Here is an 18,541-nt window from a genome sequence, read left to right on the forward strand (position 1 = left end):
TAAAAATTGATTAAAAGAACAAAATTAACCATTAAGTTAATTTTGTTCTTTTAATACTCCTTAAATGTGATTGATTATTACTATGTTTAGCTGTCTGGTAGGTATGTTATTGAATTACAAGGATTAACTTTAAAATTCGCCCAATTGAGAAATCGTGGAACAAAACATTTCGATGTAGTTTTTTAAACCTAGTTAAGCGGAATTTACATAGGTATTGGTTTTATAGTTTGTTTCGGCACCTTTATGCAGAGGAACAAGGTGGATCTGTACAGCTACTGAATTAAATTTTTGGAATTTTTCGGATAGCTTTGGATGACTATCCTTCTGTATATGTATTATGTATATGTTTTTGTACAGTTCCATTAATTATCTTGTGATTCTGTTCGTGAATACTTCCAATTTTTCATTGCAATTCGAAATCAAGATAAAATGTCTACCTGTACGGATTCATTTTTAGAAAACTGTTTCATTCAAAAACTCTAGCATGAATGACGTAGTAAAATAAAGATTTCCTTATTACAGGTTAATAAATCTATTGTTCAAAAGTCAAAAGTTAAAGGTTTCAAAAGTCTATGATTGTTGTTGTATGGTTTTAGACTCATTAGCAACTTTGGCCATATTGCGCCGTATATAATATGTCTGTAAATTGCGTATGATCCGTGGACGAAAAACGTGAATTTCCGGGAGAAAAAATCATGCTACCCTAGCTTGAGCTCAGGCTAGGGTAGCTCGGGCAAGTTGTGAAAAAGACCCATAAAAGTTCATGAAAAAACAAAACAAAAAAACAATCTCTCTGTCTGGTCCTGTAAACAAAACGAAACATCAATATAGATTTCAGGCTAGCCATTATTATAAAAATGTCATAAAGAACACCGTTTGAGAATTCTGGCACAAAGACACACATACTGCCTCTCGAATATCTGCTCGGGACCATTTTCATGTCACCATCACGCAACATGACAGTTATGTTATAACTGCGAAGTGTCATAGAAATTTCGCAGCACGGCAACTTGCTTCAGAGTTTGTTGAGTCTATAGGAGAGCTTGGAAGCAGGCATACCGACCAAACGTGCCTCGACGCACGACTGAATTTTTCATATCAATATATTTCCCATGAAGCTTCCCGAAGTCTTCATGAGAAGGTGGTGTTATCTTTAATACTGTGTGTTCTCTTGATGCCTATATATCAAAGAGCCCCGTTTCATTTGGTGCCAACAGCCCGTCGACTAAAACAATACAGCCAATGTGGCCTTCACTGCTGAGTTCAGAAACAGCCTTCAATCGACTTTTCGATGCACTTTCGTCTGAGGGGGGGTGAAGAGGAACTGGATTCCATCCCGCTAATATCGAGAAAAGACACATTTGGAAGAGGTGAATTTGATGGTGTGGGCTGGAATCTTGTTAATCGCGGTACAGATCCCCATGTGTTAATGGGAAGCACTCTCACGACTGTAAGGTATCAAGACAGGACCCATGATTCCTACGGTTTTCCTTTGGTGGGAACAATTGGTTCAAATCTTTTTTCAATGGATGATAATACACGTTCTTACAGAGTTCTGATAGTAAAAAATGCCTCCAGAGGAAGAAGAGAATGAATATAGAATATCCAGGCAGACAATCAGTCTTCAAAACCAATAGAACATACTCGGAATGCTGTGGATTTCCAGTCACGGACCTTCTCCAAATCTCGTTGAGCTTGCATCAGCTCTTATCCAAGAACAGGGACTGGCACCTCCAGCACTAATTAATAGTCTCATTCTTAGCATGAACAGTCGATGTCACGTATTGCTGCCCACGGAGATGGCACTCGTTATAAAAGTACGTTTTCACTAATTAATAGACACTCCACTTTCGCCATGCATGAATTAATTTCATCTTTGTATTTTAAGGATGAAAATTATTCAGTCTTTGTGCATTATAAAAAAATGCCTTAACATTTCCGAGCAAATGAGACTCTCATTTGCAGCAAAGTGATATTATCACTATTCTCGCCACCCTAGATGAAAAAAAGCCTAGGTTCAAATCCCGTAAATGACGCAAGGAATTTTTTATGGCATTTTATTCACAACGTGACCGAGTTACTCGGTCTCAGGCAAGGACAGAATGGTTTTTTTTCCCTTATTAGAAACTTTCTTTTTGATCCAGTAAAAACGCAAATCTACCACAGAATACACGTGATTTACAGACATTATATAGCATTAGTTGCTTTGGCGGTCAACAGACAAGCATCACGCCGACCGGGCTAGCCGGGTGGGTTAAGTGCCTGCCTAGCAACCCAAAGGTCGCGGGTTCGAATCCCGCCTCGGGCTTGGATCAAAGTACTGCAAAAACCTTGGGAGGTGCATTATGGCCACAGAAGCCGATGCGCCAATAACTAAAACCAAATTAAAAAAAAATAATAAAAAACAAGCATCACCGAGCAAATGAAACTAATGTGGTATCAAAAATTAAGATAGTGCCAAATTTTCTCATAATTTTCTGATTACATGACTGAATATTACTTGGGATGAGCACAGTTCAACTGCCTCACATCAATGTATTTCCCATAATTTTTCCATATATATATATATATATATATGTATGCCCTTAACAGCTATTAACTTCCCCTCTATTATACAGGGTGATTCACTACCAGTGCGACAAACTTGCAGGAGGTGTAGGGGGGGCACAAAGACGAATCGGAATCACATAGCATTGCAGGGTCCGAAATGCCTTCGTCATGCGGTAGAGGACGTTGAACGGGAGGTCGCGTGAACAGCGATCCCGCTGGAAGTCAGTATTTGCGAACCGGTTCCAGAGGCAGTAGAATGGACGAGTATTCAAACGTTGAACTGGCCGATATGCATCTCGCTTATGGAGCTGCGGACTGTAACGGACGCGCCGCTCTGCGCTTGTACCAGGAACGTTTCCCGCACAGGCGTGCTCCTCATCATACGATTTTCGCACGTGTGCACAGAAGGTTACGTGAGACTGGTTGTTTCACGAGAGGTACCATGAATCGAGAGCGAACGACGAGGACGCCAGGCAATGAGGAGAATGTCCTACGTCTTGCAGAAGGCAATCCGAGTACGAGTACTCGAGCGATAGGCCAACGATTGGGTATTTCCCAATCCACTGTATGAAGGATACTGTCAACAAACGAAATGAGTTCATACCATCTGCAACGCGTCCAATCATTGGAGCCTGCGGATTATCCACTCCGGAGGACTTTTGCTACTTGGTTTCTTGAACAGAAACGGTTCGCAAATGCTGACTTCCAGCGGGATCGCTGTTCACGCGACCTCCCGTTCAACGTCCTCTACCGCATGACGAAGGCATTTCGGACCCTGCAATGCTATGTGATTCCGATTCGTCTTTGTGCCCCCCCCCACACCTCCTGCAAGTTTGTCGCACTGCTAGTGAATCACCCTGTACATAAAAAGTGACTTTATCTAGCAATTCTTCTAAAATGTCATTAAAATAATGATACGGGAAAAAAATTGCTAAAAATCAAAGTCGTAATCATCTGTCAGGAGATTCTGCTGAACTTTAAGAAAAAAAGCTAAAAATGTTGCTAAAAAAATTGTACCTTTAGGCACTTATATTTTTATGCAGTCTGTTATGCAATTGAGCATTACATTCAATCCCTCATAAATTTCCAGCCACATGCTAAAATGTGCGCCAGTGTTAATTATTACATGACAAAATCATAAATATTTCATATTAGGATTACCCAAGAGAACAAACTCATCCATCCCTCTGTATTATGTGCATACATTGCATGTGTTACAGGTCAGTTTACCTGTTTCGCTGGACGAAAAAAAAAACGGTATTCAGATAGGAAAAAAACCATCCTATCCTCGTGTGAGACCAACTAACTCAGCCACAGGGTGAAAAAGGCCCGTAAAAATTCCTGAAGTCATTGACGCGCTTCAAACTCGGATGAGAGGGTGATTCTACCAACTGCACTAACCACGAGGGTAACGTGGACAGAACCTGTTAATTCCAAAAGAAGCCTATTGAGAATTCTTCCAGAAGTTTCAGAATCTACGTATGCAATGTCAAGGAAACTACCTCGAAGGAAATCCATCAGAATAGCTGGTAAGCTTCATTATTTCCCAATATTAGTTCAGTCTCCGAACTTTCTGATCACACCTTGTATGTTTACTGCATACAAAATATTTTAAAGCTTAAAAAAATCTTAATAAATTTTTTTGTCGAAATGCAGACATTTTGAATGGCTCTCGTACTTGGTAGAATGCTTCTAGTCACCTTATACACAGTTTTTAAGGCGTTTTAGTTACAAATGCAGAAATGCTGCGTTCATAGCTATATTATAACCGAGTTTACCGTTACCAGATTGTCTACTTAACTTTCTTCATACATCAGCTTATACATTATCATCGATGTATAATGATGTTACAATCTGTTTCTTAAATGATAAAAGTTCAGCAAGAAGTTGATTTTTCTCTTCAGTTGAAGCCATTTTGAATTTTCTTACTCTAATAGGACAACTTAATAATACCTTGAATGGCTGCTAGCTTTTAGCGGTCGTTACTTTTATTTAATTTAGAAGTAACTCTGAAATCAATTCACTACAAATATACATCGATTTGTAAACAGCTTCTACTCAATTGAAACTTTGGTATAATATTCTGCTGCATGCATATATGCAAGTCATATATATTTTGTTCATATATATATATATATATATATATATATTCTTGTTCTAATATGCATATAAACCCACGCGCAGACGCATTATGCAGATATACTGCATTATTGAATAAACAGGAGTCGTAAAAATAATTCAGTATTTTTTTTTTTTTTGCTTTGCATTTGTATATTAACATTTTGAGTTTCCTTAGACCTTGACTTATATTTGTCCCTTCAGTGTAGTTTCATTCTTTCTTTACGCTTTTCCTCTACACCCCCCATGCACTCCCTCCCTCCTTTCCTTTCCTCTTATGAAATGACGGTAAAAGTCACGTTACGGCCAATGGCGGTTCTGCTTGAAAATAGTAGATGGCCACTGGCTGTTGCATCCTTCTATATAAAACTTTACAAACACTTTCTTCACTAATTTACAGTTATGTTCTTTCTAAAGCGTTCTGTAGCCAAGAAGATGCGTAAGCCGCGTAAAATGAGGTAAGTCGATAAAATATTTAACCTTGCGTTAACCACCGTCTGTGGGGGAAGACGATATTTAATCAAGCTAACGAGGGCAGACAACTTGCGGTGCCTAGTAATAGATTTTTCTACCCAACTTTTCATTCTGACCCCTTTAACAATATGCATCTGAATTTTGAATGATTTTAACAAAATCATTCAATAATGTGAATAAAAATTACCGGTCTCGTTTAATAATTTAATTGTAATTTTATTTATTTCAATATTTTTTCACTATATTGAAATTATCGATTATTTACAGTTTTAAGCCGTTCTTCAAAATTTTGTTTTTATTATTTTTTTCATGCTAATAAAATTTTGCCACACTTAAAATGCTGTTTATTATTATTCGTTATGTGCTAATTAAAAAATATTTTTAAGATAGAGCTACTGGTGATATTAAAAAGGTATGACTGTGATCTTTTATTTATTTGACTATACAGTCGTTTGCCATTGTTTATCATTAAAATAAGACGTTCCTTAATTTAAATACAAAATGCATAAATTTAAAATCCATGAGATTCTTTAATTTGTTAATCAAGGTTAATTTAAAAAATATTAATAAGAATAAAATAAGATTAGGAATACTATTAATAGTTAATACCTTTCTTGTGGATCTGCTACGCAACTCATGCAGTATTTACGATACTTAGAAAATACGATACGTAAAATTTATTGCATAATATTTATTTTTACTTTAAACTCTGTATGCTTATCGGCATATACACATATGAATAAAACTCTAATTACAAACACAAAAGGCATTTATTTTATCAAGAAAAATGCGGACTGTTTTATATTTTATGTTTACGAAATGAGTGTTAAAAATTAGCGACAACAGTTTAGATAAAATTTCTCTTCTGCAATTCGAGTTATTACTATGTACGTTAAAGATATTTTTAGCTGAAGCGTTAATTTTTGAAGGTATTTATTATAAATAATCAGAAAATTATTATTTTTAAAAATTTATAATTGTAATATCTTCATCGCATTTAGCTTTTTGTGCTATTAATTCTAGTGTTACTAAATACGATGCTATTTCTTGTAATCTGTTTCTATCTTGTGAACTCCTCTGAGAGTGTGGTTGTGTGTCCCGGAGTATAAACAGAAAACTCATTTATTTTTATGGTAGTTCGATTACTATATAAATTCCAAACTGTAAAATTATGCATTTTAAATAGATGCCCGATATACACTTTATCTGTTGAACACAACTTTAAATGATATTTAAGGTTATTATGTAATCGTATAAAATGTTTCAAATTTTAGTTCATAATGGTAATGTTCATATTTTTATATTATAATTAGATATTTATACCAAGGCTGTATGGGAGCAATTTAAACGTTAAAATCTATCTGAAAAATAATACGAAAATATGGGTATAGTTTATATAGTGCCCATATACGTTAGAATTATGTGATTATATAGACCTAATGAATAAAAGATGGTTTCTTCCTGTGAATTTATGACCCTATTAGCATCCAGTTCCTCGCTCTCATTATAGAGCAGAGAAATTAAAGCGTGGTCAACACGGTTGGTAGTAAACTAGTATATTTTGTTCTCTGCACCATAGAGCACACAGTTGGACTGTGTGTACGATGGCGCATGTGATGAGGAAGTATATGAAGCTGTCTTCTCACTGTGACTCCCGTTATTTTGTGTATTCTGTGAGCTTCTACATCTGAAGGCACGTTTTTTCTCGCATAATCTGGAATTAATATTACTAAGGTGTATAAAGTTCAGTATGAAGTGGTTGGAGAGAAATGCGGAAGGTTAGTGATGAGGGAAGGCTATGCGAATCCTTAACAGAACTAAAGAAAAAAAAAGTCGTACCGATATAAAAAAGTGCTAGAAGAGAAAATATGAGGAAAGGGAACTATAATGATAGAGATGAAGTCCATTAGAACACTGAACAGAGAGAGAGAGAAGGGTGGAACCTGAAGCCCTTGATAGTGGGGGTGGTGAATAGGTTGGTAAATGTATGAACTTTATGGTCTTTAAGCAAATCTGTTAAGTAATGAAACGTTGAAAACTCATAAAAGGCATGAAAAGGAAATTAAAATACATAAAAGTTAAATAAATAAAAATACCAATTCCCTTACAACTGACGAAGATTATCTGATCAACTGGAGTGCCTTTATTTGTTTACAGCTTTACCTGATTAGCTGCAATTCTCAGAGAAATTCGTGGAGATCCTATTTCCAATTGCTTTGCTTCTCATTGGCTTGGGTCCAGGGACTTTTGTGAGGCTTTCAAGTTCTCTACAGCTTCCGCACTAGTGTATAATCAAGTTTCATAATCGTTGGAGGGTTCCTTTCCATTCAAGAACTCCAGGAGCAGAATTCGCTGTCCTCCCTAATTCCTATTAACTGGATACTTTGAAAAAATTTTCATATCTACAAATTTATAAATCAGTATAAATCACACCTCTCCTCTTGGAGATCAATTTGCCACTCTTATTCCTTACGGATCTTACCTTGACGCTCTAGAAACATATTTAGATTTCAAATTCACGGTCAAAGTTCAAGATCCAGTTGGTATTCCTCGATGTATTTTATTTGATTTATTCTGTTTTATTACCAAAAAAACTCTAACTTTTACTGAAAATTAACAATTTCTAGACTGAACCACAATGCCATTAGTATGAGTAGTTCACAGCGGAGGCGTTTTCTGGAAGACAGTTAACTCTGAATGGATTTGTTTGTAGTACAGCTCCAGCTGATGCAACTCACTTACGTTTCATATCACAACATCGATTATTTTAAAATCTTAATTCACCAAGAAAGACTTCTCGATAACTTGAATTAATAATTTTAGCAGTTTTAATAGATAATACAATTATTATTAATATTATCTCAATATTAATAATAATATTATCAGTTGTGTTGTACATTGTACTCTCAGTTTCTCGAATACCTTCTGGGATGCATTCAACTTTTCCAACAACTCTTTGCCTTCGTGGGATTCAAGTGTTTCTAATTGTTACGTGCAAAACCAGTATCCTCTTGCAGTAATGTTTGATCTAGATACGAATAGGGCCATAGATAATACATGACCTCATTCAGGTCAGTTCTTCAGGTTAAGGCCGTCCTCTAATAAAATATTTTCACAGTAATGGTCTATTAGATAATTCATTATCGTCATATTATTTGTAGTGTTCTTAAATTGCTATTATAGATACCAAAGCCTTTCTGACGTGGATGCAGCTGTTTCATGAAAAGTATCATTAAAAATGACCTTAACCTAAAGAGTTTAGAATTTCAAGGAAACCCCTGCAATTTTCCTCATGTATAAACAAGATTCTGTCAACAATACACGTATTCTGTAGCATAAATCATTTAGTATCATTAATGCAGTATATGATGTGTAACATTTATGACCTATAGACATTTCATTTTCATCTATAGAAAAATCTACACAAATCATTTTTTGATAAAAGACGAAATATTCTCTTTTGTCCACATTTACGTACCAGAAGCTAAATATTTTTCTGTATGTGAAAAGCAGAGTAGATGTCGTGATCCATGGAAGGAATTTTAGATAAACACCAGATTCATGTGGCTTTTGAAAATATCATTATGTCAAAGTTTATAGGTTATTTCAATATCAGAGTCAATCAATATCTAAGTCAATTAATGTCTGAGTTAGAGAGGTTTACTATAGATAAATCTATATCGTATTTCGTGATACTGCCAAGTACTATAGGTTGAAGGAGTTCCAACAGGTTCATAACTTTTATGAAATTATTTATTGACTTCATTTCTGGATTGTGTGAAATCTTATCTTATATAAGATAAGATTTCCCTCAATGGGGACGGACATGAATTGGTGCAATAAAGCACCAGTGAGATCAAAAAGAATAATTGTTATCAGATTCCACTAGACAACAAATTTTAAACTGTCATATTTTTCCTCTAGAAATATAATGCGTCTCATGGACTGTGATGAGCTGGAACCAAATTTTAAGTTCGATATTGCTTAGCACCCACAAATTTAAAGAGGAACGCATTATGCTTATTGAAATTTTTGAAAATTTAATAGATATTACAATAAACGGAATAAAAATGTAATAACATACACGAATAAATTATAACCCAGTTTAATGTAAAATACAAATATACACTAACAGGCAGTAGCTTTCGAGACTGGCGTGTCTCTTCATCAACTGAAATTCAAATACAAAAATACAACGGATAAGTGCAATGAGCTGAGTGAGGCACGTTAATCATGTGCCATTGTTGTTGCACGGACGTGCGCTGTTTTACTCCACTGATCATCTAGCATTAAAACGGTTGTCTCTAGGATGGGGTGTAGACGTATGCCTCTGTGACGGTTTATTGCCTTTGGATTGTTTAATATGTTAAGTGACTCTAGCCATAGGCGGTGGCGAAAGTGTCGTGAGTGGTCTACTATTTCAAAGTCACGTTTGGGGTCAAGATCATGGTTGGTGGCCCAAAAATGTTCCGCGACTGCGGACTGGTCAGTTTCGGCAAGCCGGATTGCTCTGTCATGTTCCGTAAGGCGATCTTGGAGACGCCTTGATGTTTCTCCTATGTAGCAACTGTCACAGTCTCTACAGGTGATGCGATATACTACATTGCTGCGTAAGACAGGTGTGACAGGGGTCTTCACACTGGAGACAAGTGAACGTAGGTTCCTGCAGGGTAACTGCACGCATTTGATGTTGTAATTTCTAAGGACCTTCGAGATCCGTCCTGACACGTCTGGATAATAGGGAATGTAGGAGGACGATATACCGTCTTGGTTCGGTGGTCTTGGGTGGGATGTGAGTTCTTGTGCCTGTAATAGGCACCTGCTTAGCACATGGGATGGATAACCACATTTGGTTAGGTCCGCCTTCACACGGGAGATCTCGTTACGCCTAATTGTATCAGTGCTGAAATGGCTCCAAGCCCTGGAGAATAGGGTGCGGGCAGTGCTATTGAGATGACTTGGTGCGTGGCCGGATCTGTAGTTAGTGAATTGTCCGCACCACATAGGTTTGCGGTATACTGAAGTCTCTAGATGTGGGCCTACGCGATGCACTAGGACATCCAGGAACGGGAGCGCATCGTTGACCTCAAACTCTATAGTAAACTTGATGAAATTAGATAGGGAGTTGAGGTATTCCAGTAGTGCTGTTTCAGAGCCACGTGGTATTACAGTAAAAATATCGTCAACGTATCTACACCATGTTGTAATAGGTGTAGGTGGGTTTCGGTGTATCTGCTCCTCCAGATCTTCCATAGCGATGTTGGCTACTACGGAACTAACAGGCCCCCCCCATAGCAGTGCCATGTACCTGCTGATAGACTGAATCCTTAAAAGTGAAGATGCTGCTTGATAAGCATATGTTGAGGGCGGTACAGATGTCATCAGTGGATAGTGATGTCCTGGATTGGAGGCTTAAGTCGTTCTAGAGGAGCCTTCTGGCTCAGTGCACGGCCTGTTGGACGGGAATTGAAGTGAATAAAGAAATCACATCAAATGATGCCATGACGGTGTTGTCAGGGATTGAAAGGTCCTTAATGAGGTGGATGAATTCACTGTTATTTTTAACGGTGTGTGAGGTATTTCCTACAAGAGGTGAGAGGAGGCGCGATATGCTTGGACAGTTCATACGTTGGGGCAGAGCCGGCCCGAGGGGGGTGCGAACGGTGCGAGCGCACAAGGCCCCGCGTTTCTTAAGGCCCCGCGCCGCGGACTGATTTTGCAAAATAAAAATGGTTTCATTTTTTTTTTGTTTTAATACTGTTGCAAAATCTAGCGACATCGCCATAAAATGGTCATATTTTTAATATACATAAGAAATAAAATGTCAATAATCAAATTTATTTATTTATGTTATTAACATTATCTGAAAGCCCGCCAAGAATTCTCTAAAGAACACGGAAAAATATATTTTCTTTCAAATATATTTAAAATATCTCTCCTTACAAGTCGCTCAGACGTACGATTATGTTGCCAGCGTTTGCATAGTTATCGCACTCTGAAGGCTATATACCATAGTTATCGTACTCTAAAGGCTATATACCACCTTTTTCGCTTTCTATCTTCGAGAGATCGAGCGAATTCGAAATTATTCAAAAAGTCGACTTAAATTTTCTTCTGAGAAAATTTTAAGTTAATAATACTGGTTTGACCAAAGCACTTATCCTGCAAAAGAATTCCAAAGCACAGTATATGCCCTGCGGAAGTCATAATTTAAATTTAGTTCTTGGAGACATTTCAAAATCATCTTCTCTTGCAAATTCATTTTTTTGAGACTTTACAAAGCATATATAATATTTTTGCAAGTTCTGTGATATGCTGGGATATATTAAAAGAGCGTGTCAAACATCTTACTCCAAAACCACTGTCAGAAACGAGGTGGGAATGTCGCCTCGAAAGTGTGAAATCTGTGAGATACAAAGTACCACAATTTTCTCTAGCTTTGAAATACCTTTATGAACATACTAGTGACATGAAAACGAAATCCGAAATCGAAAATAAACTTACTTCATTTGAATTTTTATTAAGTTTGGTCATTTGGTATGACATACTGAATGAAGTAAATATTGTCAGCAAGATATTTCAAAATTCAAATATATATATCGGTACTGCAAATTCACATTTAAAAGGCCTTTTAAATTTTTTTGAACAGTATCGTGAATCAGGATTCAAATCTTCTTTAATAACTGCAAAGGAAATGGCTGAAGAATTACGAGTGACATCTGAATTTAAGAATCAAAGAACTGGACGAAAAATAAAGCAATTTTGTTATGAAGGAACCGATCAGCCTATTTCATCAGGCGAAGAATATTTCTGAATTCAATATTTTCTAGTCATAATCGATAGTGCGATTATTTCTTTTAAGAAAAGATTCGAAATTTATCACGAACATGAGGCATTAGCATTAGTAGAGGCATTTGATGCAAGAAAGCAAGCTTATGCAGCATCAGCCAAAAAAAATAAAATAAATAAAATAAAATAAATATATAAATAAATAAAAAAAAATAAAAAATAACCACTTCCACTTCACCCCTCTGTTCGTTCGAAATACCTGTCCAGCTGAGCCTTAAACTTATTTAGGCTATCAACTTCCACGACAAGGGATGGAAGTCTGTTCCACCAACCAACCACCCGCTGGCTAAAGGCAAATTTCCGCACGCCTATCCTACATCTGTCTTTCCTCAATTTGAATTTATGCCCTCTCAGGTGATTATTCTGAGCAAGAGGAAGAATCCCATCAGCATTGAGCATGCTCAAACCATTCAAGGCTTTATACACCTCTATCAGATCACCTCGCTGGTGCCTAGTCTCCAGACACTGTAATTTGCAAAACTTAAGCCTTTCTTCGCAAGAGCACCCCTTTGTTACATTCACTAATCTTGTTGCCCTTCTCTGTACTCGTTCCAGCAGCTCTACATCCTTCTTGAAATGAGGCCTCCAGACCTGTATACAGTACTCTAGGTGTGGCCTGACCATTGCCTTATACAAGGGAATAATCACCTCCTTATCCCTGCTAGAAAAATTCCTATATATCATTGACAATACACCATGAGCTACTCTTGCAGCCCATCTGCACTGCTCAGAGAACTTCATATCTGCCTGCACAACCACCCCCAGGTCCCTTTCATTCTCTACCACTGTCAGTGTAGTACCACAGAATTGATACGTTACTCTGGGGTTGCTGTTTCCCATATGTAATACTTTACATTTGTCAATGTTAGACTTCATTTGCCATCTCTCAGCCCATCTGCTCAACCTTTCCAGATCCTGTTGCAGCAGCAGCATAGTGTCAGTAGTGTCCTTGACAACCCTGCCAACCTTCGTATCGCCTGCAAACTTGGACATTAAGCCCGATATACCATCATCAATATCATTTATAAATACAGAAAACAATAATGGACCCAATACTGAACCCTGAGGGACTCCACTAATAACATCAGTCCACGATGAGCAGTGTCCATTGATTACCACTCTCTGTCTTCTCCCCCTCAACCACCCCTTTATCCATAGCAGCAATCTGCCTGCTATGGTTTTTTCTATAATTCGGATAATATTCAAAAATTGACTGAAAACGATCTTCTTAAATGTTGCAAAGACTTAAATGCGACCTTGCAAGACGATATTGATTGCATTGATTTTTTTTTAATGAAATCAAAATTTGTCGTCGAGTTTTGCCTTCCAGGATCAAAATATTACAAATATTACAATATTTACTGAAAAATAATTTATTTGAATTGTATCCGAATTTTGTTACTGTTCTGAAAATTATATTAACCTTACCAATTACCGTCGCATCTGCAGAAAGATCTTTTTCAAAATTGAAAATAATAAAAAATTACTTGAGATCTAGCATTAGTCAAGAACGATTTACCTCCTTAGCCATTTTATCTATCGAATCCGAAATAGCCAAAAAACTAAAATTATAATGATATTATCAACGAATTTGCTATAAAACATGTAAGAAAATGAAACAAAAGTCACATATTGTGACCTTATTCGATTAAGTCGCATACCAAATTGTATTTTATAAGTATATGAAGCAATTATTTTTCTTATTTGATTTATTAAAGATTTTTTTGTGATTGAAATGTTAAGTTTATTAAAATAATTTAATTATTTATCATTTTCATGTAATCCTTACTAAACCAATTTGTGCAATGTAATAAATATCAAAATGCAATAAATTATTTTGTTGTACGAATTTGTATCAAGGCCCCGCAAGTCAACTTTGCACCGGGTCCAGCTTTTGTTCGGGCTGGCCCTGCGTTGGGGCACTGCAGCACGACACTATTGGTCTGAGGGAAATACCCGGTTTGTGGATCTTTGGTAATCCATAGAATTGCGATAGTTGGCAGCTAGTAGCACGTAGAAGACGCTGAGTTGTAATCGAGATCTTCTTATCTTTAAACCATGTGTGGACGAGTTTATTGACATGTGTCTCTAGACGTTTCAAGACCTTAATGGGTGGATCAGATAGAGGTTCATATACGTTTGGGTCTAGTAGTAGGGTCAGGGGTTTCTCTCGGTAGGTTGATCGGTCTAATACAACGGTCCGGCGCCCTTTATCAGCAGGAAGTACGACGATGGAGTTGTCTTTTCTTATAGATGATAGGGTGGCATGTTGACGATGGTTAAGGTTTGAGTAAGTTTTCCGAGTGCTGCTGAGGATTGCGGCAGTTGGCAGTTTCTTCGGGAAGATTGGTAATATTGGCTTCTATACCCATAGCGAGCTGTGTGAATGGAGGTTTGAATGGTATGATGGCGAATTTCATGCGAATTTTTGGGCCACCAACCACGATCTTGATCCCAAACGTGACTTTGAAATAGTAGACCACTCACGACACTTTCGCCACCGCCTATGGCTAGAGGCACTTAACATATTAAACAATCCAAAGGCAATAAACCGCCAAAGAGGCATATGTCTACACCCCATCCTAGAGACAACCGTTTTAATGCTAGATGATCAGTGGAGTAAAAGCAGCGCACGTCCGTGCAACAACAATGGCACATGATTAACGTGCCTCACTCAGCTCATTGCACTTATCCGTTGTATTTGAATTTCAGTTGATGAAGAGACACGCCAGTCTCGTTAGTAGTAGTAGTAGTGGCACTTGATGCAAGAAAGCAAGTGTAGGAGCTTATGCAGCATCAGCCAAAAAAAAAAAAAAAAAAAATCACACCATACCCTCCAATTGCCTGTCCAGTTCCTCCTTAAATTTATTTAACCTATCAACTTCCACAACGACAGATGGAAGTTTGTTCCAGCAATTAACCACCCGCTGGTTAAAGGCAAATTTCCGCACATCTATTCTACATCTATCCTTTCTTAATTTGAACTTATGTCCCCGTAGGTTCGTATTCTGAACAAGTGGGAGGATCCCATCAGAATTCAGCGTGCTCAACCCATTCAAGGCCTTATAGACCTCAATCAGATCACCGCGCAGGTGCCTAGTCACCAGCCACTGCAATTTGCAGAACTTAAGCCTCTCTTGGTAAGAGGATCCCTTCATTCCCCTCACCAATCGTGTTGCTCTTCTCTGTACACGCTCAAGCAAATCTACATCCTTCCTAAAATGAGGCCTCCAGACCTGTACGCAGTACTCAAGGCGTGGCCTGACCATTGCCTTATACAGAGGGACAATCACCTCCTTTTCCCTGCTAGCAAAATTCCTATATATCATTGACAAAACCCCATGACCTAGCAGCCTGTCTACATTGCTCAGAAAACTTCATATCTGACTGCACAATTACTCCCAGGTCTTTTTCATTTTCTACCACCTTAAGTGTAGTACCACACAGTTGGTACGTTTCTCTGGGGTTACTTCTACCCATATGCAGTACTTTGCATTTGTCAAGGTTAAACTTCAGTTGCCACTTCTTAGCCCATCTGCCCAAATTATCTAGATCCTGTTGCAGTAGCACACTGCCATTACTGTCATTAACAACCCTGCCAACCTTCGTGTCATCTGCAAACTTCGACATTAAGCCTGATATACCTTCATCAATATCATTGATAAATATACAAAACAACAGTGGACCCAACACCGAACCCTGTGGGACTCCACTAATAACATTAGTCCACGAAGAGCAGCACCCATTGATTACCACCCTCTGTCTTCTCCCACTTGACCATCCTTTTATCCATTGTAGCAACTTACCCTTAATACCATTCTGCTCCAATTTGTACAGTAGTCTTCTATGCGCAACAGTGTCAAAAGCTTTCCTGAAATCCAAGTATATGATATCAAAATTATTTTTTGCATCTAGTTCCTTTGTGACCACATCATAATAACCAATCAAATTTGTCAGACAAGACTTTCCCTTAACAAACCCATGCTGTGTCTGAATTATTGCTGCAGTCTTGTCTAGATGATCCTGCACTGCATCTTTAACCAGTGACTCCATTATTTTACCCGGAACAGAAGTTAAACTAACTGGTCTGTAATTATTCGTGTCACCCTTCGAACCTCCTTTGTGAATTGGGGATACATTTGCACATCTCCAGTCCGTGGGAACCTCCCCTGAATCCAAGGATGCTCTCATAATTATGGCTAAGGGTTTGCTTAGTTGCTTTGCCGCCTCCTTTAATATAACTGGATAGATCCCATCCGCCCCAGGTGCCTTTCTTATGTTTAACTTCAACAATTTCTCCTCCACTTTGCTCTCAGTTATTACAAAATCATTAAGCACACTGCTACAATTTGATAACCTTCTTCCATTTTCAAACTGTAATGATTCCTCACGTGTGAATGTAGATGCAAAATACTCATTCAGTTTGTTTGCTATCTGAGCAGGATCATCAACAGTCGAACCATCGATGTCAAGTGGACCAATCATATTTAGCCCCTTCCTTTTAGAGTTTATATAAGTAAAGAAATCCTTGCTGTTTTTCTTAGCATCTTTTGCCAAAGATTTCTCGTAATCCGCCTTTGCCTGCCGAACCTCCTTTGTGACCTGATTACAGACTAGCTTATATCTGCTACAGGCTTCTGCGTCGTCTGATAATTTATATGCATCCCATGCATTTTTCTTCTCTGTCACGAGTCTCATTAGTTCGTTAGTATATATTTGTATATTTACATTAAACCGGGTTATAATTTATTCGTGTATGTTATTTCAACCATGGACCCGAGTACACCAGGCCCATTCGTTACAAATAAAAATGTAGTTTCAATTTTTTTCTTTCTTTTTTTTTTTTTTTTTTTTGTCATTTGTTGTACTTATTCAGAAGATTCTTTGATTAATGTCCAGCAACAATCCGACCCAATGCAGTGCTTTTCTTTCCTTGATAATGTTTTTCAGTGATAACAATATCTTGATGAATAGGCGCACTGGGTAAAAATCTGAAGAGGTATAGAGAATGTGTATTTTAAAGATATATTACGACCGAGATTTTAGTGTTTTTGTAATAAATTCTCAATTGAGATTTTCTCAATCAATAGTTCTCTGCTCTGTTGTTGCCCCAAGTACGATAATAATTATTCATTATGATTTCGCTGCCTTATGAGATTAGTTCATTCTCCTTTCTCAACCTCTCCCCAACTCTTTAGGCTGATGACAGAATTCTGTAATGGATCTAGAAACGTAAATAATAATTTTTTTATTGTACAAAGTAGTAGAGTTTAAAGTCAAGTTATTGTATTCACGTAGACTTAGTGTTTTTCTTCATTTAATACTTCGGTTAGGCGTGTTTTCTTAAATACAGTATATTCTCAATGTTCTAATACCTATATTAAGCTGTTATGCCTAAATAACAAGGCTTGGCAAGGCTTGGTTTGTCACTTCTTTGAGCTCTTTATTATTAGAATCCATCAGTGGATTCCAATATCTTGTGAAACAAAAGACATTGGATGATGGGTCTTAAAATGTTGAACATTTTAAGCTTCTTTTCCTCGTGGTGCCAATTATCTCTTCGTACTATTTTATGTGAGGATATATGAAAAGTTTTTTTTTTCCTGTTTTTTTTTTTTTTTTTTTTTTGCAAATGAAGGTTGCGTATGACGTCTGAAACTTACACTTATGTTTCCTTGTCGTATCTTGTATCACCTCTGAGAAGAAATTAAAAATCTTTCCCATGAGTCTTTTAGTGATGGAACTTTCCTTAACACCTTGTAAAATGCCGGATGATGCTTGCGCACGCACGCACGCATACACACACACGAACACACAATATAAGGTAATTCACGATGATATGGCATAACTTCAGGAGCTGATTTCTGAGGCAGTTTTGGGTAAAATAGTTCATTTGAACATGGGTCGTGTTCTGAATATAATTATGGTGCTATGTAATGTTCATAGCTTCTCGGCAGTGCACCACTGTGAATCGTGTTCGTAACTCGTGCGCCCGCGCGACCTTGTCGAATGTAGCGTGACGAAACATGTGCTGTGCTGTGCAGTGTCAGTCCGTTGTATTCCGTTGTTCAACATTCCTTTTTACATTTACAAGTACTGAATATGCCGAATTGATGTATGTTTATGGATTTTGCAATGAAAATGCTGCTGCTGCTGAATACCAGTGACGTTTTCCGAACCACAGATTCCGAATTGACAAGTCATTAGCCGAGTTTTTCAACCATTGCGAGATACCGGCTCGTTTTCCAGCGATCACAGCCCATATGAGTAGACGGTTCAACAAGATGAGGTTGAGCAAAAGACCGTTGGTCAGAAACTAATTATCCTCCACTTTCACAGTGTAGAGTTGTAGGTAATTCGTTTCATCCTCCACCTCTACACTGTGGAGGATAAAACGAATTACTGCAACTGTTAGACTTACCGCTGGCTGCACAACGTCAAATGTACAGTGGTTGCTCACCTCAATGACCGATTTCCTAGACGATGGACCGGTCGAAGTGGTCCACAAAATTGGCCACTTAGGTCACCGGACCAACTCATTAAGTCCGGT

The 18,541-nt window shown here is 37.6% G+C and overlaps 1 protein-coding gene across 1 annotated transcript in view; it reads left to right on the plus strand.

The window, feature by feature from the left end:
* Nucleotides 1–5,078: 5,078 nt before the first annotated feature.
* Hmgcr (HMG coenzyme A reductase) overlaps nt 5,079–18,541 on the plus strand; it is a 183,699-nt gene continuing 170,236 nt past the window's right edge. The window contains exon 1 of the mRNA XM_090373218.1: nt 5,079–5,126. Coding sequence (XP_090229344.1) covers nt 5,104–5,126 — 23 coding nt within the window. The 5' untranslated portion in view covers nt 5,079–5,103. The remainder of the gene's footprint in view (nt 5,127–18,541) is intronic.

This window comes from Mastigoproctus giganteus, chromosome 5 (assembly GCF_048544385.1).
Source record: "Mastigoproctus giganteus isolate SK-2022 chromosome 5, ASM4854438v1, whole genome shotgun sequence".
NCBI classification, from domain to species: Eukaryota; Metazoa; Arthropoda; class Arachnida; order Uropygi; family Thelyphonidae; genus Mastigoproctus; species Mastigoproctus giganteus.